At 37.3% G+C, this 25,612-nt stretch overlaps 5 protein-coding genes across 8 annotated transcripts in view; 2 read left to right on the top strand and 3 right to left on the bottom strand.

Annotated features, from left to right (window-relative positions):
- Window positions 1-287: 287 nt before the first annotated feature.
- LOC123006375 (zinc finger MYM-type protein 3) lies at window positions 288-6,089 on the top strand. Its single transcript, XM_044400806.1, has 13 exons — window positions 288-734; window positions 783-1,548; window positions 1,594-2,033; window positions 2,079-2,346; window positions 2,396-3,107; window positions 3,156-3,370; window positions 3,420-3,707; window positions 3,755-3,933; window positions 3,978-4,487; window positions 4,533-4,991; window positions 5,040-5,178; window positions 5,227-5,326; window positions 5,820-6,089. Exons 1-13 carry the CDS (start codon window positions 723-725, stop codon window positions 5,992-5,994), a joined length of 4,263 nt encoding a protein of 1,420 aa, XP_044256741.1. The 5' UTR covers window positions 288-722; the 3' UTR covers window positions 5,995-6,089.
- On the bottom strand, window positions 6,075-8,809 carry LOC123006376. Its single transcript, XM_044400807.1, has 6 exons — window positions 8,561-8,809; window positions 7,103-8,516; window positions 6,903-7,054; window positions 6,697-6,855; window positions 6,309-6,646; window positions 6,075-6,265 (listed from the first exon to the last, which is right to left on the bottom strand). The coding sequence occupies exons 1-6, from the start codon at window positions 8,679-8,681 to the stop codon at window positions 6,140-6,142; spliced, it is 2,310 nt and encodes a 769-aa protein (XP_044256742.1). The 5' UTR covers window positions 8,682-8,809; the 3' UTR covers window positions 6,075-6,139.
- Window positions 8,810-9,336: 527 nt separating this feature from the next.
- On the top strand, window positions 9,337-14,441 carry LOC123006848 (protein bunched, class 2/F/G isoform-like). Its single transcript, XM_044401699.1, is given in 5 exon segments — window positions 9,337-10,087; window positions 10,090-10,244; window positions 12,509-12,567; window positions 13,333-13,381; window positions 13,437-14,441. Coding segments are annotated over 5 exon segments (924 nt in total). The 5' UTR covers window positions 9,337-9,573; the 3' UTR covers window positions 13,584-14,441.
- A 44-nt stretch (window positions 14,442-14,485) lies between these two features.
- LOC123006846 (adenylyl cyclase-associated protein 1) lies at window positions 14,486-21,386 on the bottom strand. Of its 3 annotated transcripts, none has more exons than XM_044401695.1 (6): window positions 21,231-21,386; window positions 16,204-16,309; window positions 15,458-16,146; window positions 15,050-15,414; window positions 14,856-14,999; window positions 14,486-14,806 (listed from the first exon to the last, which is right to left on the bottom strand). In XM_044401695.1, the coding sequence occupies exons 3-6, from the start codon at window positions 16,107-16,109 to the stop codon at window positions 14,720-14,722; spliced, it is 1,248 nt and encodes a 415-aa protein (XP_044257630.1). In that variant the 5' UTR covers window positions 16,110-16,146; window positions 16,204-16,309; window positions 21,231-21,386; the 3' UTR covers window positions 14,486-14,719. The 3 variants fall into 3 exon arrangements, with proteins under 3 accessions (XP_044257630.1, XP_044257628.1, XP_044257631.1); XM_044401693.1 differs by lacking the exon at window positions 21,231-21,386 and adding an exon at window positions 19,046-19,883; XM_044401696.1 differs by lacking the exon at window positions 21,231-21,386 and adding an exon at window positions 16,486-16,540.
- A 505-nt stretch (window positions 21,387-21,891) lies between these two features.
- The window catches only part of LOC123006847 (nicotinate phosphoribosyltransferase), a 5,940-nt gene continuing 2,219 nt past the window's right edge, over window positions 21,892-25,612 (bottom strand). Inside the window, exons 4-8 of one of the 2 annotated variants that reach the window (XM_044401697.1) lie at window positions 25,113-25,196; window positions 24,943-25,067; window positions 24,410-24,770; window positions 22,243-22,918; window positions 21,892-22,196 (exon numbers count right to left, since the gene is read on the bottom strand). In XM_044401697.1, the coding sequence (XP_044257632.1) occupies window positions 22,119-22,196; window positions 22,243-22,918; window positions 24,410-24,770; window positions 24,943-25,067; window positions 25,113-25,196 (1,324 nt within the window). In that variant the 3' untranslated portion in view covers window positions 21,892-22,118. The remainder of the gene's footprint in view (window positions 22,197-22,242; window positions 22,919-24,409; window positions 24,771-24,942; window positions 25,068-25,112; window positions 25,197-25,612) is intronic. The other variant, XM_044401698.1, reaches the window with a different exon arrangement.

The raw sequence follows: 25,612 nt of genomic DNA, 5'->3' as shown, positions 1-25,612 counted from the left end.
ATCACTTTAATCCCTGTTACTCAAAGTCTGACTCTGGAACCTTAGTGACATCTCTTGAGTGACGTTAACAACTTCCACAGGTCGCCATAACTGTGGCCATAACGAGTTTTAGGCAACTAGTAATACACCTTTATATTAAATTTTTAGATGGCACCACTAAAATGCGTTTATAACTTTTTATTTATTACAATACAATAAACAATTTCCCTTCATGATTAAGAGAAGTTTAAGTTTGAGGGTAATAAGAATCAACTAATTAGCCTTATTGCCGTAGAGCGGCGCTGCATTCTTCCGACATGTCATTTTATTAAAAACCACTTTGCGTTGCGTAGTAGTCCAATGGAAGTATAATTTCTATGAAAACGACTCAAGAACACTAGAATTTCCTTATTTGTGTGCTACGACTCCCATAGGGGAAATGCCCGAACTTTGATAATGAATGTTTGGCGCGTTGCAGTTGGCAGCAATGTTGTTATTTCTCTAGTTGCCACCATTATTATTGTTAATGTTTCGTGATAAAATGTTTGTTTGATTTTTTAATTCCAATAAGTCGATGTAAATTTCTTTGAGTATGTAAATATATAACTTTTTGGAATGTTTCAATTAGTTAAATAGTTAATTAAATTTTGGGTGTGTATGTGACTTATTTCGAGGACGCCGGCATTTGTTGAAGCTGTTAGAAAAGTGAGATATTTCTCTCTGATTTCTTAAAATCCTCAAGCATGAATGTCAATGTAAGTACATTATAAGAGCGATAATAGTGGGTAATTTCCTGATTTTAGGACATTTTCGAGAATATTATTCCTAAATCTAGCATGGAGGTAGAACCACCAGCTGATTCCGAAACTATTGAGCCCTCTGTGACTAGTGATACCCCCAAAGAAGCCCCAGAAGACACATCAACGAGGGAAGATCTAAACCAAGAACTTTTTGACACCATTATGGACACTTCTGACCAAATTCCGATTGAAAAAGACAACACAAATGAAACAATTGAGAGTAGCGATAAAGTAGCCGTAGACCCAACACCACCTCCACTCGATACTCAAATTCCGGTTGAAAAAGAAAACACAAATGAAACAAATGATAAAATAGACTCAACGCCACCTCCAGTCAGTACTCAAACTACAGAGGAAAATAGTAGTATATCTGAAGCTATTGAGACACAGTCTGATAATATAGAGAGTTGTGATAAGTTAGAGGAGCAAGAAATCGGAGAAATGACAGCGGATGTGATTAAAGAAATCGAAAAAATTAATGAAAAAATGGACGTTGATAACCCCGAAGAAAGCAACACTATTGAAGAAGAGCACAAGGATGTTAACACAAGTGAAGAGAGTGAAAAAACGTTAGACAGTTGTATAGAAGAAGAAGAAAAAGACGAATCTCAAGACGCAAAAAGTGAAGATGAAACTGCTGACAAATCCTTAGAAAATGAAGAACAAACAAATACTGTTGAATATATAGCATTCAATGAAGGTGGGATATCAAGAGAACTTGAAGAAATAATGGAAAAAGATGATGAGTCTAACGAAAATGAAGATAAAGGTATGGTACCAAAATCGTGATTATCACAATTAATATTAATTTTAGACAATGAAGAAGGTTCATTTGAAAACACGGAAGTAAATACTGAAATTGAAGATGACGATCAAAGAGAAAAACCCTTATTTGAAAGGGTTAATCTTGATAAAGAAGATAACGATAAAGAAACAAACAATAAGGACGAATTGCTTGAGGAGGATCCTATTGCCTCTGATGGGTTTATTCCAGAAAATCAAGAAGGGGCCGATGAGGAGTTGTGTATAATCCCCGATACTGAACGAGTCATATCACAGGAAGAAAAAGAAGCGGCTTTCTCAATCCCGCCCCTGAGAGACATATCAGAAGCAAGTTCTTCGAACGAAATTACTGAAGATGGGGCCACAACTGTGCCCCCTGTACCACCCACTGATGCCTCTTCCTCCACCAACAAGTTTAAAATATCAAAGTGTAACAATGAGGAGCTCCAGACTTGTCTTCAGTGTGTCTTGGTGAGTAATTTAAACCAAATTTCACACCCTAAACCAGTTTTGTAGAAACGTAAAGTCAAATATACCGTTACTAAAGACGACAACGTACAATACATTTGTCACGACAATTGTTTAGACAATTTTAAAGTTGACCATGCGAATAATTATGTTTTGACGTGGGAGGGCGAAATCCGCGTAAAAGACTTAGCGACTAATAGAGAGACTCCTAAGTTATCCTTCGAGCGCAAATGCGTCGTGTGTAAAAAGAAAACCGACGATGAGGAAAACAATCTAACTTGGGAAATAATGGACTTTTGTAACGAATTTTGTTTATGTAGGTTTGTTTTTTGCGTTGTTTTTGTGTTTACGGTGTTTTTCTGCAGCCAAGTATCAGAAGGAAATCGGTTCGATTTGCGCGAGTTGTAATTCCGAAGTTCGGCCGAATTCTCTCGGGAAATATTGCGTACGTTTCGGCAATGATATAAGACAGTTCTGTTCAAGTCACTGTCTTGAAGAGTACAAGAAAGGCCTCAAAGTTTGCTCATACTGTCAACAAGACATGTCGACCGAATCTGACGGTTTTCTAGCACCTGTTGGCGACAAAGGCCAGTTTAAAGACTTTTGTTCGCAAAAATGTATGGAAAATTACGACATTATGACCAATAATAAGCCACCAAAAGTCGAAGAAGGCACCAAATGTTCGGTTTGTAAAACTGATAATCCAATTACGATCGAATACGAGTCTGATGGAGCGCCGAATTATTTCTGTAGCGATAGATGTTTTGTCGCTTTCAGTTTCGTTAATAATATAGCACCGGGGAAATGTTCAATGTGTCGAAGATACTTCCCTAATGAAGTTTTAGAAAAAAACACTATGTTTTATGATAATGTTCAGTATAGTTTTTGTTCGAATAGTTGTCAAAATATTTACATAATAGCACATCGGAAAATAGTTCCATGTGCGTGGTGTAAAGTCAAAAAATATAATTTTGATATGATTCGGAGATACTTTAAAACAGGGCCTGTACTAAATATGTGTAGTATAAACTGTCTTAGCTTATTCCAAGTGTCAGTAAATGCCGTACATTCGAAAAAGTAAGTACTAAATCAATGTTGATGATTTTCTACACGATGTAATTTTAGAACCATTTGTAATTTTTGTAACAAGCGTCATCAACCAATGTATCACCTTACAATGTCAGATGCCACAATTCGGAACTTTTGTTCATATTCGTGTGTAATGTCGTTCCAAAACAAATTTAAAAAATCACCCATTACACTTACCACTGAAGATATATCATACCCTGTGCCTGCCGGTGAACCTAAAAAAAATAGGAAATTTTCAATCACCGATTCTGGTTCGTACTCAATAAATTAAAAATAGCAATAACTTAGTTTCTTTAACAGCAAAGTCAATCTCGCCACCCTTACCGGTGATAAGTAGTGTCCAAAGTTTGGCCAATAAAAATGGAAACTACACAAGTAACCAAAATAATAAACGAGCAAAAACAAACTCGAACCAACAACACATACTGAACTCAAACGTCGAACCTTCTGTTAAAGTGAAACATCATATTATTATTAAATCATCGCCGACACCTGATCAACGGAATGTTGCTACAATGTGCAAGTTGAGACAGCACCATAAAAGTACAAGTATTAGACCGAACATGACCGATAAGGCAATGCAGACAGGTAATTGTCAAAAAAATTGTGATTTTTGTACAATTTTGTGATTTCAGACCAACGTGAGGCCGAAAAAGTCTTAATCCCGGTCCCCATCCCTGTATATATCCCATCCCCGCTCCCGATGTACTCAGTCCCAGCCCCGTACCCTCTCCCATTCCCACTCCCAATCCCAGTCCCGATTTTCATCCCAACGACTCGAAATTCAGCCAAAGGGATTATGAAAGAAATCAAGGTAAGTCATTTCATTCAATTACACTACTAACTTGTCAATTATAGAAAATCCAAGTCAAAATCCCCACTGATCCTTACGAGGCTGAACTCCTCATGATGGCTGAAATGGTCGCTGGTGATAAAAAAGAAGAAAACACTGACTCAGAAAGTGACGTTGATGAAGCCGGTCCTGCTGATGAGGGCACTTTTAGCCCCGAACCAGTCGATGCTAGTAACACTTTCGGTGACGATATGTTACAAATGGCACTTAAAATGGCAACTGAGCTTGAAGAACCCGCTGTGGACCTTGAGGGGGCCCTCACTGCTAATACCATAACAGCCCCGCAAGGTAGCGAAACCACCACTGAGGAAACTGTTGATGATCCCCAACCGATCATGCAAATGAATGAAAGACAGTCATTCAGGGGGCGTAAAAGGGGCGGTAGAGGCGGAAAAGGGGGTTCAGGCTCGAAACGTCGCAGGTTGTCACAACCTGCTGACCTACCGGTGATACCCCCACAACCAGTAGCGCCACCTGAACCGGCCGAAAAACCCGACGCACATCTTTGCCTTAAAGTGAGTCTTTGGGGGTGTTAATCAATGTTTAATTCCCTATTTTAGTACACGTTTGGGGTTAATGCGTGGAAACAATGGGTGACTACGAAAAACACCGAATTGGAGAAATCGTCAAAGTTTGCGAAACCTTTCAAAACCGAAATTTTGCAATTAACTGCCGATGAATTAAATTACTCGCTTTGTCTTTTTGTTAAAGAAGTGCGGAAACCCAACGGGGCTGAATACGCCCCTGACACGATTTATTACCTGTGTTTAGGTATTCAACAATACTTATTTGAAAATGGACGAATTGATAATATTTTCTGCGACCCTTATTACGAACAATTCACTGATAGTTTGGACGAAGTCGCTCGGAAATTTTCAGTACTCTACAACGACTCTCATTACATTGTTACAAGAGTCGAAGAGGAGCACTTGTGGGAGAGTAAACAACTCGGTGCTCACTCCCCACATGTCCTATTGAGCACTTTGATGTTTTTTAATACGAAACATTTCAATCTTACTGTAGGTCAATCAAAATTGCTGATTTTCGACTAATTTAGTGTTTCACAGAGTGTACAGGAGCACATGCAGTTGTCATTTTCACACATCATGAAACACTGGAAGAGAAATCCGAATCAAGCAGGCGTGGCCCGAGTCCCAGGTTCGCGAAATGTACTTTTACGGTTTTATCCACCCCAAACAGCGATGCGTAAGTCTTTGCCGACTTGATTTTTAACAGGTCATTTTTGCGTTTTAGAGAATAACACGCGGAAGAAAAAGGTCTACGAGCAACAAGAGAACGACGAAAATCCACTACGGTGTCCAGTTAAATTGTACGAATTTTACTTGTCGAAATGGTGAGTTGGTTATTTCCATGATCAGGGAATTATATTTATTCACAATCACTAATGTAATATGCAGATTACTAACCTTTTTAAGGTTGAGAAACATGTCATTATTTCTTAAGAAGAGTAATAAATGTTACTCCTCTTGGGTGGTAATATGCAAGATTGCCAACGTTAAAATTACGAAAATACCGGATTTTTTTTTTTTTTTAATTGTCAAGTTACGCATAATATTTCGCTAAATTAGTATTCAATTGCTTTTGTAGCAGTTTCTCTTAATTCTGGTGGTACATTGCTCCATTTCGACGACTTATTTACACATTATTTCAATATTTTCTTTGACATTTCTGAAATGTCAAAAATCAAACGTCATTTGGATGGCCTACTACGTTTGGACCTTAACTTTGTTAGAATTTTATTTTACTCAAATTTTTGACTGAAAATAATGTGATTGTGAATAAAATAGCATACAAACCTCGGTGGTAATGTACTATTTCACTTCCAGTCCCGAAAGTGTTAAAACTCGCAATGATGTTTTTTATTTACAACCGGAAAGATCTTGTGTACCTGATAGTCCTGTGTGGTATTCAACAACAGCTCTACCGCAAGAAGCACTTGAAAAAATGCTTCACCGGGTTAAGATGGTCAAAGAGATTAATGTCGCACTTTTAACTAGTTAAGCAGTTTCATATTCAGTTTCGCTTATTCATTTGCAGGAGCAGTTTTTATGTAGATTTAACATTAAATAAAATTATTTTCTCTTTGTATTAAAAAATTTCATTTTATTCACCCACTATAAAAACAATTGAGATTGGGGCAAAATATTTAAACAGGATCATTGTTACTCTTTGTTTGTACTGAATCGTAAATTATTTCATCTTTTTCGTTCGGAATGAGGGTTTCAATTTCCGTCTCTGAGGGGCTACTACTAGTTTTCACATCTGAATAAATCTGCAAAAAAAATTAGTCACACATCATTTGATTAAAAAATTACCTTTCCGGCACTATTAGTTGCTTGACGATTCAAATAATTATTGGAAATTCTCATTTGACTAGAACTTTTATGGTGATTAACTTCAATCGCAGATTTGAGTAAATCAACTTTTGAATTACTACTGCCTCTCGGGGCTTTATTAAACATCCCACTCGAGTAGCTTCCTCTTCTTATACTATTACTTCTAGTCCTAATAATAGAACCGGGTTCTCGATGTCTCCCCAAGGAAGACAAAGAACCAATTTGGTTGTACTCAATCACCAGACTTAATCTTTCAAAACTGACCATAGTACTCTGGTCTTTAAATTTCGGTTCATCTTTTAATTCAGGCTCTTCATCTAAAAATTTTGATTATAATTATAAAGAGCGAAAATACGGGAAAAACCACCTTCATCATCATCTTTATCAATGTTTCGTAACCATGAAAAGTGCAATAGGGCATAGGCAAGGCCTGAAATAACAGCAACCAATCCCATTAAGCGAAAGCCTTGACGTATCCCAAATTTTGCAATCACGTGACCCCCCACAAAACTCCCACTACCCCTACCTTCAAACACACTTATTTATTTATAAGAAAAAATGAAATTTAAGTACCAATGCTGAAATGAGCCATGCCTATGACACCAATCAAGGTGGCGAGGAGGCCTTTAGGTGCCAAAATGGCACAATAGGTGGCAGCAGCCACCCACATCATATGCACCGATAACGACTCCAAGGCCTCAAAGGGGAAACACCACCAAGCACTCCTAGAAATTATTACTTGATTATTTAATTCCCCATTATTTGAGACATACTCAATGAGTGAGTAACCGACAAGTCTGGCGGCATGTGCAAAAAATGCCACGATAATAACAGTAATATGCCCCATTTTGTGCGTTATATTATCAGCCCCGTACAAGAAAGGCATACTACTGATAGTCCCAACTGTGACAGTTATCCCCAAAAGGTAATTCGGAGCCCCCAAATCCTTCAAATAAAAGAAGAGATAACTCTCGATAAAGCCCCACAAGTTCCCCAAAATGTACAAAAATATGATAAAGACCACGACATGTGGCATTTGAAATATGTTTTTCAAGTCGCGGAAAATGTTATCAGCGGGCAGTTTCGTTCCCAGGGGCATCAAATACACAGCTAGGGCTGCCACGATGAGTAACACATCGTAAGTGTAGAAGGCTGCGGAATAATCGGTGTAACCTAACCGGTGACTATTCCAGTCGATAAGCGCGCCGGTTATCGGTGAGAACATCGCCATTCCAAGACTTGAAAACAACTTCTCTTTCCCAAAATCGCCCCCGTATTTCTCAATCATGGTCAAGGCAATGGGGTCCATGATGGTCATGCCCGCAGTCTGCATGATACTGGCCACGAACCGGACCGTGAAATAAATCCAGAAGATGCGATCGTTGCTTTTTTCGTACTCAGGGGGGCACACATCAGGCCCTCCTGAGATAAAATGACACTTTTGCAAAATACAGTCAGTGGAGTAGTTCCGGAGACGTTGTTGGGTGCTCATATCATTGGCCGAGGACACGACCCCCCCACATCTCAAATCGTTTTCTTCCAGTTCCGAGACATTGACCCCCGAACGGCGTAAAAGCTTCTCTCTGAAGCGCTTTTTGAAGTCTATAACATTGTCGTCTTCTTCGGCCGATTCCAAATCAATACCCCCCTGTTCTATTGGCTCACCCAGATTTGGGTGCATGTCAAGGGTGAACAATTGAGTCGAATTCTCTCGGAGTGTATCATTTTTCTTTTTTCTCAAATGAAAAAACAAATCGTCGGTGTTGCCAGGATCTACGATGCTTCCGTTTAGTTTCAGGTGGTTTTTCTTGAGTAAACAGTGGTCGACACACATGTCAAGCGCGACGTCGAGTTCTTCGTCTTCGGGACACTCCCGACTGGGGCAAGGGCTCCACCAAACCTCAACATAGCCCTTTTTCGGGTGCGTTATGATGTATCCCGAGGGGATAACGCCCGCAATCTCGTGATGGGGGAGTAAAAGTAGACAGTGATGCAACGCTGCTGTTAGTATAAACGATATTATGACAACGGGTTTGTATTTCCCGAATTTGTCGACTAAAAATCCGGTAACAGGAGGAGCCACGAACGTGGTAAAAGGAAGTGCTAAGTAAATCATTGCGATTTCTTCCATCGTTAGACCAATACTCTGCATGTGGATGGTCAAATATGGGACCAAAGATGACGTTGCTGGAAATATTTGTTATTACATTGTTTTTGTTGGGGTTTTTTACCTCCATAGAGAAAAAACAACGTGACTTTGAGCATTATCAGATTTTTGTTTATCGACCATTTTTTTTTCTTTTTGGGGATGGGCGGTTTTTGGTCCATGGTTGTTGACGTATCTGTACCCATTTTTAAGACTGCACGCGCCAAAGAACACAATTACAACTGGCAGAATAAATTCTTCATTGTTTAAATGTAAGATAATGTCAAGAACATTTCATACTATTTGTTCAATTCACCCACATATCAAATAAAGTTTTACGTGGTTTGCAGCATTTTTTTATTTCTTCGCACTGATTAACAAGAAACGTAATGCAATACATCCTATTATTGAATGAATCACCCTTTAGTTTGATTAATCAATTTTCGGGATTTTAATTAATAAATACTATAGAACGAACGAAAATAGCCACAATTGCGTAAGCTAAAATAAATATCAACTAATTTATGAGTTAACAAATAATACGTATTTTATTTAAACTCTTATTTATCTTTCACCTTGTTGCTTTCCTATTTGGTGACATATTTATTACTTTGGGTGTAAGATGATTTGCGTTTATCTCGTGTCTGTAAACTTAACTCTAATTTTAACTATTTAAAGTCGTCGCAGCATTTCGAAAGAATTTTTTTTTATAAAACTCAAGATAAAGACAGCCTCCAACTTGTGTATCTTTCCGTTTCGTAATTGTCACATTAATTGATGCATTTGTCGGGAAAATAATTTGTTTAAATAATATTAAATCATCCACTGCGTATATTTGAAATGTGTCAGTGTTACGCATGCGCGCGCACTGTTACGCAATTGGTCAAATTTGATGGCGCAATGTGTTATGCCTTCTTATGTCAGTTTTTCTGTCAGTAATGTAGTGATGGTGTCGGTGTTAAATTTTTGCGTAAAGTAGGACCGTTTGGGCACCAGATTCGGGTTTTGTTTTAATTTTAAATCGCGCCTCTTATTTGCCCGAATCTCCGCATCCACTTCCATTTTTAATTTCCCTCATTTCCATGAAAACCTCTAACCATGTCCAGTAAACACAAGAAGACCAATGTCATTAATCGCACCACCAGCGAGACTCTCCGACTTGGAGAAGTGTTACCGCTGACGAGCTTGCCCCCCGTCTCGCGGAAGAAAATCCAGAATTCGTCCAGTTCGTTCCAGATCACGGCGGTGACCAGGACCGATGGGGACGACTCTGCTGATGATCTGGACACTGATGACATCTCCCGAGTGACCGACAACGAGACCCCCAGCTTCTCCGAAGACTCCAGAGACACGGACGACCATCAGCTTGAGCCGGGAAATGTCGTAGAACCAATGCAAGTTGATGTTAAGCCCAAACCGGATGAAAGATTCAAGATTGTTAAAATGCCGAGCACTTTGCCCCTCAGTAGGGGACGCTGGATCTGCGTCGATTACTTCGACGACGCCACCGAAAAGGGGCCCGAACACACCTCACGCTCTACATCACACCTACACGAAGGTATACATCTTATCAATGACCGGTGTTTTACTCATTTCCGGTTTCAATTGCAGCTTATTTTGCTACGAAACCTGCCGGAACTATGAAGGGTTTTCCTCAGGGCTTTCCTTCCCCTATTTTGGTCACCGGTGGGGGCGACCCTACCAGTTTTCCTGACCAGGAAATGTCTCAACCTAAGGCTGCCAATAATCAACCATCCAATGGGCAAAAGGTAAAAATCTTTTCCTCAAACCTGATTATCACTATCTTCAAGGATGTTACTCATACTTATTCATAAAGTAACGCGAAGAAATACTACACCAGATATCATCATTCATCAATACTCTGATAAAATTCCAGTCTCAGGCTATGTAATGGGTGTCAAAATTCGCTCACCAGAAAAAAATTTCAACTAAAATAAAATACCAGGAACATGGGAAAAATGCTTAAAAAATTCTGTCAAAACATTTTGACATTTGACATTTTTTATGTCTTATTTAATGATACCGATGATCTTGTCTATGTTTTTTTTTTAATTATTTAGTAAAGGTAAAAAAATTTTGACAATAAAAGCCACAAATAATACCGTGCGATCAAAAAAATAAATAAATTAGAGTAGGCGGTGATTAAAGTCCTTCAGATGGCAATCCTGATTTTTGACATCAAATGTCAGCGGAAACTTTGACAAGTTTGCGTTTGATTCCTTTTGAGTGAAAAAATGTTTACTTTAGATTCGCTCCCCAGAAAAAAAAATTCAACGAAAATAAAATACCAGGAACATGGGAAAAATGTTTAAAAAATTCTTTCAAAACATTTTGACATTTGACATTTTTTTGTCTTATTTAATGATCCCGATAACCTTGTATATGTTTTTTTAATTATTTAGAAAAGGTAAAAAAAATTGCCAATAAAATCCACAAATAATACCGTGCGATCAAAAATATTAATAAATTAGAGTAGGCGGTGATTAAAGTCCTTCAGATGGCTATCCTGATTTTTGACATCAAATGTCAGCGGAAACTTTGACAAGTTTGCGTTTGATTTCTTTTGAATGAAATAATGTTCACTTTAGATTCGCGCCCCAGAAAAAAAATTCAACGAAAATAAAATACCAGGAACATGGGAAAAATGTTTAAAAAATTCTGTCAAAACATTTTGACATTTGACATTTTTAATGTCTTATTTAATAATACCGATGACCTTGTGTATGTTTTTTAATTATTTAGAAAAGGTAAAAAAAATTGCGAATAAAAGCCACAAATAATACCGTGCGATCAAAAAAATAAATAAATTAGAGTAGACGGTGATTAAAGTCCTTCAGATGGCAATCCTGATTTTTTACATCAAATGTCAAACTTTGACAAGTTTGCGTTTGATTCCTTTTGAGTGAAATAATGTTCACTTTAATTATTTAGTAAAGGTAAAAAAAATTGCCAATAAAAGCCACAAAAAATAAATAAATTAGAGTAGGCGGTGATTAAAGTCCTTCAGATGGCAATGCTGATTTTGACAAGTTTGCGTTTGATTCCTTTTGAATGAAATAATGTTCACTTTAGATTCGCGCCCCTGAAAAAAAATTTAACTAAAATAAAATACCAGGAACATCGGAAAAATGTTTAAAAAATTCCGTCAAAACATTTTGACATTTGACATTTTTTGTCTTGTTTAATGATATCGATCTTGTATGTGTTTTTTTATTATTTAGTAAAGGTACAAAAATTTTGCCAATAAAGGCCACAAATAATACCGTGCGATCAAAAAAAAAAATAGAGTAGGCGGTTATTAAAGTCCTTCAGATGGTGATCCTGATTTTGTCGGCGGAAACTTTGACAAGTTTGCGTTTGATTACTTTTGAGTAAAATAATGTTCTCTTTAGAGGAGAAAATTTTTATTGCTGTACAAGACGAAAACGGTTTTCACTTTCAGTTTGTGTGGAAAATTTCCAGCCAATGTGTTGGTAACACTAGAATTTAATCAACGCCTACTCTAATTATGTTTTTTTTGATCGCACGGTATTAAACAGAGTTACAATTTAGGTTTACCGTGCGATCGAAAAAAAAAATTAATTAGAGTAGGCGACGATTAATATTCTACAGTTGGCAATAATTTTTGCTGGAAATTTTCCACACAAACTGGAAGTGAAAATGACCATAACTTGCAACAATAAAAATGTTGTGCTCTAAAGCTAACATTTCCCTCAAAATGAATAAACTTGTCAAAGTTTCCGCTGACATTTGAAGTCAATCAGGATTGCCATCTGAAGGATTTTAATCACGGCCTACTCTAAATAATTTTTTTTTTTGTTTCTCTTTCTAATAGCTTGTAACATAAAACTTGGAAAATAATTTTTCCAACAGAAATAAATAGTCATAGTGCAAAATTTAGACCCCCATAACTTTGAAATTTTTATAAATAGAATTTTTTTCATCTGAGGCGCGAGTTCTTGTGGAACTGGAACTTTTTGCTCGCTTTCTGACGCTTTTTTGTTTTTTTCAGGACGATATTCTTTCTGACATAAAAGTTGCCTTAACGTCTATGCCAGCTACCAACTCGGGGTATGTAAAAATTTTTTTTGCATGTGGTTGCGTGTTGATGATTTATTTCCCGATTGTTAGAAATCGAGGGTTATTTGCACGTTATTTAGAATAGTTACAAGGTCTTGGTTTATTTCAGGTTACAAATTGAGTCTGAGGGTGAGGCATAATGTGGTGGCGGCATTCTTTGTAATTTTGTTTTTTTTGATTTTCCAAAGAATTATTTTTAAGTTTTTGTTTTGTTTATCCGATTTGTGATTCACACGTGTGATAACCTTGTAACTTAAGTATTACTTAACAAGACCAAGCCAGGATAATGTTACTTGAGATTTTTTGATACTTATGCTCTCTGTAACCTGGCCGTGTCTGATTATTGTATTTTGATAGATTATAAATCGTTTTTGTATTTTTTTGAGTTTGAATAAAATTTTTACCGCTTGTTTTTGGTTTGGATGTACGGCAAAAACGCGCACGTTGTTAATAAATTGTGGTTAAGAAAGTTAAAACGCCGGCGTCGAAAGTAAATCGATAAGTAGACGCAGTACCGCAACATGCATTTTTCCGGTTAGTCTAATGACGGAACCTCACGAATTAGAGAGCCCTTTAAAGGGCTCTGATGAAGAACTCCCGCTAATTCTTCCAAATCACGATTTTAACGAAGCGACTGTTTTTGCCGTTTATTGTTTTATTAAAAAATTCGTCGGGTAAGTGGTGTTTAGGTGTTGTTGTTATTAATACGATTGTTGATTGGTTTGGTTGGGGTCTAAATTATTTTTCCTAATTTAGGTCAGCTCCCAATAACAACAACATTGATAGGAAGATCGAAGAAGCTTTGGTGAGTAAATTTAAGTGTGTAAAATGGGAAAAATGCTGATTTTTGTTGTTCAAAGGATGCTGTGAAGACACATTTGATGCTGGCGGTCCACAAAGAAGTGGATTTTTTGAAGACTCGGGTTAGTACATTGGAGGGGCGCGTCAATGAGCTGGAAATTGAAAATTCGATTTTAAGAGTTAACTATTTATTGTTTAAGTCTTAAAAGGAGGTATTTTGCGTTTGCATGATCTCATTTTCGATTGTTATTCCTGTTTAAAGGATACATTGTACTGTTAATTTGTACCTTGACAATACTTGGATTTCATATTAGATGAATCATCGATGTTCAGTGCGATCGTTTGATGTTTTTAGGAGTGATCGCATTGAAATGTTTCCGAATTTTGATCGTACTTTTGTATTTTTTTATCCATCTTCCTGGCATCGGCTAGGAGTTCACTGCTTGAGACAAATCAACATTTCCTTGCACATCATTATTTACCGTTCATGCTATGCCAGTAAGATGGACTCAACTTCTGTCCAAAAATGAAACAAGGAATGAATTTAAAAGGGGTGATATGGAATGTGATGTTATGTTAGATTTTTTTATGTAATGTAGATGGGTATGTGACAATACCGATGGACTGGTGTTGGTGTAACTGTGCATGAAATGGTTTCTAACTTGATAAAAGGGGTGTGCATATATAAAGCTTTATGGTAGAGTATACCAATAATGGCTGTGCTAGGAATTTAGAATACTCTCAAGAGTAAGTCATACCTACTTTATTTCGGAAATTTTCTATTTTAACAGTATTACAACCCAAAAACCAATTTGTGTATCCACTGTGAAAGCACCATTTAGGCGCTAATGGCTCTTTCACGACAAATCAGCCCTAACAAAGACACCTCTCATTTGACATATTAGTGAGATTTTTTGTTAATTTTTCATATTGATTTTATTTTATTCGTTACGTACGTTAATGCAGATGCTCGGTCATCTTTTGTGCCATATTCTTTCATCAGCAATCGAAACGAATGACCATTTTTTTATTTGTGTTCTCTTTAATAAAAACTACAAAATGTACCTACTGTCTTTCTTTACCCCCGCCCCTGAATAAAACGCAAGACTTACTAGAAAGCTGTTTATTTTAAAAAGGCAAAGACATAATTTAATGTTAAATAAAACTCAGTTATTGAATAAAACACTCGTTTCTATAAAATCGCTGATATAAATCCACAACCGATACTTAAATATTGCTTTTATGACAATAGCAGTAGATAAGGGAAGTACGAATTTACAAATTTATGTATAAAATTGCTTAAAAGTGAAAAATTAATTATAATCTAAGTTGATAAAGTAATTTAGCCTTTGTTTTCCACAATTATTGTAGAGAGGCCTTTTCCTGGGACAACTGTAGTCTTGTATTGTTCAGGAATGGGATGTTCAGTCTGAAAAAAAAAACATTTAAAAAAATGAAACAAAAACAGAAATAATTACATAATCGCCGTTTCCTTTCGGGACAAGAACATTCATTTCTGACGACTTAGAACTGACGATTTCGACATCTAACGACTCAGGACTCAAGTACATTTGGCACCCATCTGTTTTATCTATTGATATTGTTGGAACCTTCCCAAGTACCTAGAAACTCACATTGAGTCACTCCCATTTTTGCCCCCCAAAAAACAAACCTGCATTTGGACTGATTGACAGTTGATAAATTCCATCGCTGAGACAAGACTATCAAAAACAATGGAAGTTTTCTTACAGGAATCTAACGTGATCGAATTCAATTTCCCCTTAACAACCACTGTTGAATCTGTACATTTAAACAAATAAACAACGTTGTTCATCTCCACGTTGTCCACAACCAGATTATGGTTGCCTTTCTGGTACTCAATCAACCATTTCTTGCCTTCTTTCACAAAACTCGGCGGTTTGTCCACAATCGGGGCCGGCGCCCCTGGGGCCCTCGCCGGAGTCTTAAACGGCGCCGGTCCTTCTCGCAAAGTCGGGTTCTTGTGGGTCTGCATATCGGACGTGACCTTTTTCAAACCTGCAAAAAATCGTAGAAAAAACCCCAAATACACATTGCGTACTTTTGGTGATATTTTCCCCTTGGTTGATTTGAGCAAAAAGCGCCGAGCGATCAGCATCGCCCCCTGCGGCTTCAGCAGCGGCGAAATCCAACACCGGCGGCGGTGGGGGACACCCCGGGGGTGGCGGCGGCGGCGCTGCTGACCCTTTCCCGGCCCAGACCAACCCAGTCGTGTGGTGTTGCTTGACGAAGCCTTGGAGATCCATCAAGGTTTGAATCCAGGCTTTGACCCAATCGACGTGTCTCTTGTCTTTTTCCTTCCAGTCCTTGAGGACTCGGTTTGTGTAGAATTGGCCGGCGTCGTTCATTTCCTTGACGTAAGGGGCCGGCGCGGGGCTCACTGTCACCCATCCGAGGGCCGGTATGCTCTCACTGATGGCTGATAAATGGTTGAAAAATTGCGAAGTGCGGTGCTTCTCGCGGAAGTCTTGTATTGCACTGATTTGATCACTGGTTGGCTTGAGGAGACCGATGATTTCGTTCTGATTCGGCTGTTTGCTTTGACTAGCAAGAACTAAGTATTGCAATTGCATTTGAAAGGCATTGTGGACGAGTTGGCTGTGTTGGCCGACATCGCCACCGATTTGTTGCGAGATCTGGAGGTATTGTGTTAGTGGTCCCTGAATAATATCGCTGAAGCCTTGCACACTCATGTTTGGTTCTTCTGGTGTTGGGATTTGTTTAAGATTACTGGAAACCAACCGTTTCCGGTCAAAACCCCCCACTTCCGGCAACAACAATACTCACAGCAATTGTTCTATCGGAAGGCTGATTTTTTCTAGACGAGTTGTCACAGTTTCCAATCTTACGATGAGGTCTTCCAAGTCAGTTCGGAGGCAATTCTCGTCGGATCCTAGAATTTCAGTTGATGATTCATTTGTTTTACCAGCAACTTATCTCGTTGATAAGCAATCGACTCTTGAAATTAATTAAAACACCTTGAAATTACAACGAGATAATTGCTACTTAATTATACAACACGCTTAAAATGTTTTCGGAACTTGAATAAATTTTCCGTAAAGTACTCACAATCAAAAATACGTTGTTTCTATTCCGTACATTATGCAAAACTGAAATATTTCGGAAAGATGAGCAAACGTGTATTTTTGGAATGCGTTGGCAAATGTTTTCGACTCCACATAGCGAGGTTTAGATTTCCAATCAAAAATAATTTCACACAAATCGTTATCAAAATATTTAGGTTTCGCATTCAAGCAATCCATTTAAAAATAAAACAAAAAACGCGCAATGTATTCCCTTTTTCATTTTTGACAAGTTGAATTAATAGTTATTTAATAAACTAGTTTATTAATGAAGGTGATTAATAATCGACACTGTTTAAAGCGAGTGACTTTTATTCTGGTGACAAAATCTAAAATTAAAACCAAATCAAAACTCATTCCATGTACAAAGTCAGTGTTTTTTTGTTTTTGTGCGAACAGGGTTATTCATAAATATGAATCAATATTTGAACCTCAAAAATGACCTATAAAATGATGTTTTTTGGTCAAAACTATTTCGAATAAAAAACGCATAACCTTTAATACCTCTAAAATGGACTGTTTTAAAGATATTTATCCACAATCACTCTAAAAAGAAACTTTATTTCACACTTTAAATGCGTATAAAATACCACTTTATCCACTAGTGGGATAAAGTTACTTTATTCCACTGTTAATAACCAGCGCACCGCGTAACAGCTTACTACATTTAAACGAAAGCACATTTGGCGTATCGTTTAAATGTCAGTTTAATTTTTAATTAAGTTTGGAATAATTTCGGCCTGTGATTGTGGATAAAACGTTATATTGCAGTCGTGTGTTAGTCGCGTTTTATCCACTTAAGAAAATTAACCGCTCGAACTAACGTTCTCGCGGTTAAACATTCTTGCGTGGATAAAACGCTATCTAACACACTCTTACAATAAATAACTTATATATATCTGGATACTCGTACAGTTGCGGAATTAAAATTTCGGACAGTATTTTTCTGTCACTTTAAAAAGTTCACTGTAAACAACCCTTTTCTGTCATCATGACTGACATCTGACAATTAAACTTTTTTTGTTGTTAAATTTATTAATTAAACAATTTATTAATTGAACTAAGTGTAATTAAATCATCGCTTTGATTTGCTACCTACCCGTTATTGTGCCACAAATCACTATTTTTGAAAGTAAATAAGTCAAAATGACATAAACATGACAAGAGTAAAAAATGAGGTTTAATGGGAAGGTTGTTTTAGAGTTTACATTATGAAAATGACAATACTACCCAAAATTTTAATTCCGCAACTGTACAAAAAAACAATTACGTAATAAAAAAAATTTGGTATTAATGACAAAACCAAAAATACCAAAAAATATAGTTTTTCTATTTCGGTATTACAATGTGCAAGTGAAAACAGTTGCAGTTGGATACCGCATACGTCAAATGTCAAAAATTTTAACTCTTTTATTCTGGTGACAAAATCTAAAATTAATATCAAAACTAATTCTATGCATAAAGTCAGTGTTTGTTTTTGTGCGTACAGGGTTATTCATAAATATGATTCAATATTTGAACCTCAAAAATGACCTATAAAATGATGTTAATGTAAATATTAACTCGTGTTAATAAATATAAAAATATGAATAATAAATTTAATTTAAAAAGCGGCTCAGTGGCACTGCGTGGCACGTATCACAATGAGAGTGTTTGTAAACTTGTTTTTTAATATACCGTGCCATCAAAAAAAAAATAGAGTAGGCGGTGATTAAAGTCCTTCAGATGGCAATCCTGATTTTTGACAGCGGAATCTTTGACAAGTTTCACTTTAGAGCAGAAAATTTTTATTGTTGCAAGTTATTACAAAAATGATGTACAAGACGAAAACTGTGAATGGTCATTTTCACTTTCAGTTTGTGTGGAAAATTTGCAGCCCAGATTACCAGCCAATGTGTTGCCAACTGTAGAATTTAATCGACACCTACTCTAATTTATTTTATTTTTTTGATCGCACGGTAGTATTTCCTATTTCAGTCTCACAATGAGCATTTTTGGCGACATTTTATGCAATACTTCGGCCACCCTGGCAATAGACTTTCGTTTTTAAGTAAGAAATTGTTACAGTTCAACGTATTTCTCCAAACTAATGCAATTTAAGCTATTTATGAGCAACTTGGGTACCGTATACGTCAAATGTCAAAAATTTAAACTGTCAAATATAATAATAAATTCAATTTAAAAAGCGCTCAATAGAAAAAATAGTATAAAAAACGCGTGTTACAACACAATGAGAATGTTTTTAACACTTGTTTTGTAATATACTATATGTGACGTCAAAACTAGAGCACAAACCCGAGAGTGACTTTATTTTGTTGTGACAGCAATGTTATAAAGTTCCCTTCACTGTTTCTAGTGAATCAAGTAGAATAATTGACAATTAATTCGCTTGGATGAAGGGTTTATCATCGACACTCGCGGAAGTAGCGAGTGAATAAGTTGGAATTAATGTTCTGGATTTATGAATGAAGTTGGATATGAATAAAATCATCTCTCATGTAGTTGACAGTTGTGAGATGTATGATTTTGTATGATTGATGTCTCACCTCCGGCAACAACGGGCCCAAAAGGGTCGAATTTGACCTTATGTTCGGCCGCATGTTGTGTGAGATCTATAATTTCTGAGAAGAGTCTATGCCGTCTAAGGGCAAGCTCGTCCTTGCCTACGGGAGTCGCAGGAGGCGTCGCCGGCGCTTCAGAATCAACAGTTTCACCCTCTGACGACTCCCTAAACCATCTAGGGAGCGGCGTGTGCCCTTTGCACGTCCCTAAATTCTCGGCCAGTTTGGCCGTCGGCCCTACACCCTCACAAAACACCTCATCATCGTTATCCGAACCGTTCGAATTTCGTTTTATTTCATTGCTTATCACATTATCGAGAATCGGGAGTTCGTTCGCGGCTTTGGTCGCTTTATCACTTTTATCAACATCGGTTGGCATTGGATCGTTGCTCGATTTACTCCTACACCAGCAACACTTTGAGAACATTGGTGGAAGATTTGTTGTTACATCGCGATTGTGCGTTATCACTCATACTGTACCGTTTGCATCACACGCGAGATCAACATCCTGATCCTGGAGGGGATCTGGAGGAAACAGGGGTTACTCCTTTCTAGGACACCACAGTTCCTGCGCCTTACAAACCGCGCCCTGACCGACCAACGAAAACCAATGCCACACTTTTACATCAAAATACACAATTTTCAAAATCGATCCAACACAACATGCACCCCTAACACACACGGCAAAGGGGAATTTTTATCCAACCTCGCACATACCAAAACTAAAATAATTCCACTAATCAATTCCGCATAACACTAACAAACAACAGATGGCATTACTAAACCGCTCGTTTACCCACATTTTAATTATTATAGCGGACCGTAAATTCCCTTTACCACTTTAATTCCAAACCAGTGAACAAATATAAAGAATATGCAAAACAAAGCATGATTGACCGGTAGTGGACCGCAAATACAATTCAATCAAAAAACAATGTTTGCCAATTTCTGCGCATGCGGCCCACAACACAAATTTACTTTAGAAAATAGAACTATAAGGAATTTCATTAGTGTTGTTTGCACTGTTGCAAATCTAGGCAATTGTCCGGTGTATAATCCCTCGAGACTATAGGTTTAATCGTTCAAATATTAATTTTGTCGAAATTAACGGAAAATTAGTTCCCTGAAGACTTTACTCAAGCAGAAATCTCAATGAATCCATCGCCGCGGATAACAATTGGTAACGTCGCAAATTTCATTCGGAAAAAATTGCCAATCTGTCACTTTTTCTGTATAAAGAAGTAGAATTTTTGAAAGATTCTTTTTTTTAATATTTGTGCTTTGTGACCTGTTTCACCTCAAAAAAACGCTGATGCGACATCGTGCCATTTCAATTGCCACTCAATGGTTTTTCTGTATGAAATAGTGGAGTATTTTGGCTCTAAATTTGTCGGTAAATCAGATGTTTGTGACCTATTTCACTTCAAAAAAACACAGTTCCGACGTTGCCAGTGTGGCAATTGAAATGGAGGTGTTTATCGTGCCACTTCAATCGCCATTCTCTCACTTTTTTGTTTTTTTCTGTATGAAACTGGAGTTTTTTGGCTCAAAATTTGTCAAATTGAAGCCAGGGTGGCAACAGAATAACAGAAAAGTCCCGAGGTATAAATTTTTTCAACGCCCACTGAATTTTGGCACCCGATTATGTAAAATTGCACTGTTCTAAACCGTGTCATAATTATCAGTTTTAAATCACTGATTTAATCCCGAGTTTTAGTGGTAATTTGCAATCAATGCGATTTGATGACGTCTGATTAAATCTGAAAGTGCTCAATACTGTTCTAATTTATCTAAAAAAGGTAATGCGCGAATTTATGTTTTTCTCGTGCAGTAAATCTCTCCAGGAGTCATTGAAATAAAAAATTTAACAAAAACAGTGTCAGGGCCTGAATTTCGGATGAATCAGTGTTTACGTGATGTCACTATGAATCAGGCTTTAGCGAAACAGTTGAACATCTTGACATTTAACCACAATTGTTTGCGAAAATGTGAAAAGTTCCAAAAGTTCAAGTAATTTCAAGCACGAATGAACATTGTCGCATATAACTTCTCCCATTTCCATGATTCGCTGATAATTAAATCGGGAAAACAACAAAAGCCGGCTTATTTAATATCCAAAACAAAAGAACAGCAAGGGTGGAAAACAGTTGGTAATATTAGAGAGACTTACCTTTAATCACTTCTGGGGGTTTATTAGGAGAAAAATAACAAACTGATTGAAATGTTTTCTTAACCAAAACTTTGCAGCTGACAAACTCTGGGCGGCTGCCACTGATATCACCTCACGACCATTCAGTAACCTCTCCGATTGTCCATAAAACGTACACATTGAAACTACCTATCTTTTTTCCGCTTTAGCCGAGACGATGCTCTATCCTTGTCGACGAACCCAAAAAAACTGCGATGAGTCATCGTGAGTTGCTTTGTTGCCGCATGGTGGCGCCACACACCAAGCAACATATTCAAGCCGCGAAAACTTGAGGTACAGATTTGTCAACAAGAAATTACCACCTAGGATTTGAATTTTTAGGAAAATTACGTTTTTCATGTTGTTTATAACTAGAATTTGCAGAAGTAATTTTGAATGATTAGGGTTGGTTACCATTTGTAGTTGACGGTTGACGTTTTCTGTCAACCTGCTGTCAACTATCAATTGAATTAACCATACAAGCTGACACGAGACTTAACCTAAATTTTGACAGTGGTTACGATATCTTTTGTTTGTTACTAAAAACTAACCTACTCAAATTTATGGCAACCTATTCACGAATATCCCTAAATCCTAGGGAGTAATTTCTTATTGATACGATAATATGAATGAAAAACGTTCACTTTTTGTATACTTTATTACAAAATAATGTGTCGGTCTATAAAATAAGTTCGTCTATAAAATTTGGAAAGTACAAACATGTGCTATGTAAAATGGCACAACTACCGTAGCAAGAAAATAATACAACTCACAGCCAAGATACGTGACAGGTGGGTAACATATATGTGGATATTAAATTTGTACTATGAAGCATTATATCTTAACTGTGCTATTTCATTTTTAAGTAGATTAGGATAATTCTCCAATTGGAGCGTTTTCTAGCCACAAGTCGTGAAGAAACGTGTATAACGCATCACTGACTGCAACCTGAAACATACAATGTAGCGTGTTGCAACCTAACCAAGCAACAAACCTTGAAAGGTGTAGGATTTAGGTTTCGTTTAATGTCGGGTCTTAACGTCCGCAACGATGACTGTACTCTCTCTTTGATTTGTTGCAGATTTGGTAAAGACTGACAAATACCACCGTTTTTCCAATAAAGGGTTAAAAGTTTTTCGACTCGTGAGGGTATGACGTATGCCCTTTTGGACTCGATGAATGGATGACGGCACAAGACTTTTTCGTTGATAGCAGGTGGAGGCTCCATTGATCTTTGAAGGAGATCAACAAGAGCGTGACCACTTTCGCTGTATAACCGATAGGCGTCTTTACGGCCCGGCATTGTCACTTTTCCGACATCTTGACTAAGTTTGATTCTAGGTTGGCCATTAAGCTCAACTAGCTTGTAGACACAACCTAGAGCAGGCTGTCTTTGACATGTCACTAGATGTGTGCCAATCCCGAAACAGTTGATTTTGTGCCCTTGCTCATTCAGACTTAGGATTGTCTCCTCATTGATATCGTTAGAAGCCATTATCATTAAATCTTCAAACCAAGGAACGTCAAACTTTTCACTAATCTCGGCGAAGAATTGACGAGCAACATTGGAGAGATAAGCCAAATCGCCACTATCTAACCGGATACCAATAGCGCGATATCCCAAATCGTTTAGCGCTAACGCTACTGAGCAAAAATTGAGTAGACCACTCCTGGAAGAAGGGAAACAACGTCATTGTGGGAAAAGTAGTATTCTACCCGACCAAGGGTGGATCCAGGGGACTTGCCACCAAAAGCTTCAATTTTTTATATTTAAATTTTAATATAAAAACCTCTTTTTAAATCACACTTATTAATACAAATCATACATATACCGAGAGATCAAAATAATTTGTAATCATTTTTGGATCCGAAAACGTACAGTTCGGAATTAAAATTTCGGACAGCTCTGTCATTTTCATAATGTAAATTCTAAAACAACCTTTATATTAATAACCTCATTTTTTACTCTTGTCATATTTATGTCATTTTGACTTATTTACTTTCAAAAATAGTGATTTGTGGCATAACAACAGGTAGGCAGCAGATCTTAATAAATTTCCTAAAACAGACAAATTGTTTAATTAACAAATTTAACAACAAATAAAAATAAATTTAATTGTTTGTCAAATGTCAGTCATGATGACAGTAAAAGGTAGTTTTTGAACTAACTGCACGTGAAACGTCAAATAAAATGACAAGTCGAAAACGACAAAATGGGCTGGAATGGCCGACGTATAATCAATAAGACCGTTCTTTTTTGAAGGTAAATCATAAATTTAGTTATCTTTTTGATCATGGAATTCTACCTTTTCACTTGTCATTTTATTTGGCGTTTCACAGACATACGCACAGAACATACGTTTTCGAATACAAGGACAAATTATCTTGATCTCTCGATTCTTCCTTAGTTTTTATTAATTTAAAAAGAAATCATCAATTGTAATTTTCTTTGGACCACATCTTTGAATAATGAACTTTACCAACTCGCTAGAACACCTTATAGGTACACAATTTTCAACTTGTTTTAAAATTCTACACTTTTTGGTTTTTGGGTAATGACGGCAGCGACATTTTTTTTAATGGAAGCTCCCATTTTTTTAGCGAATTCGATGGATAATTGTCGAAATGGCAACACCAAAATATTATGTATTACATAGTTTTAAAAAAAAATATCCAAAACGTGAAATAATATCAATAAAAAAACAAGGATACAATTTTAAATCAAGTTAAAAATTTTGTATTTTTCAAAAAGAAAATTGGCCTGTTCGAGCATTTTTCCAAAACAAAATATTTTCAGTTTTAATAAATAAGATTATTCTATAATTTTTCCGCTCACTGTATACCCTCATCATTTAAAAAAAATTTAGATAAAAAAAAAATTAATTCCTGGATCCGCCCCTGTACCCGACATGCATTTAACTGAACTGACTAATGGTGTTAAAGAAGCAAGTGCACTTTTAGTGCGAGTGAGTACATACCCCGCATACCCAGCACAGGTTTCATACTTTTGCTGGTTTGATTAAGGCCCCTTGCAACACATTCAACTGTCACACATGCGACAAATTAAATCCCTGTTAATAAAAAGCATTATTGTTGACGAGTCGATGTTTGTTGCCCGGAGCGGCTGGTGGCATGCACCCAAAATCGGCCCAAGTGGTTACCTGTACTCGTTATGCGATTGGGTGGTGGTATTCGTGTGAGAGGGATACCTCTTAACGTCATACGTGTCAACTAAGGCCATAAATCCGTCAGGAAAGGCAATAGCGAAGGAAATAAGCGCGGCTAATTCGCCGTCGCTGGCTTCCGAAGCCACAACCTTGAAAATGGGGACCAAGTTGGTCCTCCAAGTGAGGGCCAACTGGAGGAGATCCCGGGGTTCACCACCGTCTTTCGACTCCAACATGGTGTTCCTCAAGTCGGTGAAGCCGTTAAAGGAGGTGATGTAGGCATGGGCATGGGTGCCTTTCACCGGGATGTTGAATAGTTTCCCGGCTAACACGTTGCTGGTACCGTCGAACCCCCCTGAAACAAATTAATTCGACACAATTCGTGTGTATCGCACATTAAATGGTGCCAGGCAATTCAGATGGCACGCTTGCCAGATATCCTGTTAAAGTTGACGGTTATCTGCAATTCGGTATTGATTTTGGCTATCTTACTTCACACCGCCTGGTACCAACTTAATAAATCGTACCTATGTAGGAGTATTTTGACGCGGAGAGACCACCATCGGGCCCCTGCGCCCTCCGAAGACCAAACTCAAACAACTTCATATTTCCTGCTGCCATTCGGTACCTAGCCGCATTTGTCGCCATCAAACTAAAAAAATCGATTGTGAAATTGATCAAGGGAAATATAGATTACCTTGCATAATTAACTAAAGTCAGTAGTGTCGTTTCAAGCAATTGCACGATTATTAAAGGACCTTCAACTCGCATAAGTGGCACTCTGCAATCCCCACATTTAAACTCGTCTACTACCGTGCGATCAAAAAAATAAATTAGAGTAGGCGACGATTAATACTTTTTCATAATTTGCGTTTATAATACGTTTATTAACGTCTCCAGTAGGAGTCGTTTTTGGCTAACTATAAAACCACACTGTGCTTTAATGAATTTAGGGTTATTTAGTTTTTGGATGCCGCTTTTGACTTGTCAGGTAACAAATTTTGCGTTGTTGCTTCAGCAATTTCGGGCGGAGTGCAAACTAAATTCTGTTTCTCATATTTTATGTATTATTATTATGTTGTAATACTAATAACTAATAATGTGTAAATTTTATTTTTAATGACAGACGGCAGAAATGACTCAAAAAAACAGGTGGGCGCCGACTGTTACCAACCGATACCAACTAACACAAAATTC

This window comes from Tribolium madens, unplaced genomic scaffold (assembly GCF_015345945.1).
Source record: "Tribolium madens isolate multiple individuals breed KSU strain unplaced genomic scaffold, Tmad_KSU_1.1 Scaffold_2;HRSCAF=44;Tcas5.2_LGX, whole genome shotgun sequence".
NCBI lineage: Eukaryota > Metazoa > Arthropoda > Insecta > Coleoptera > Tenebrionidae > Tribolium > Tribolium madens.
This window is presented reverse-complemented; position numbering and strand designations above follow the sequence as displayed.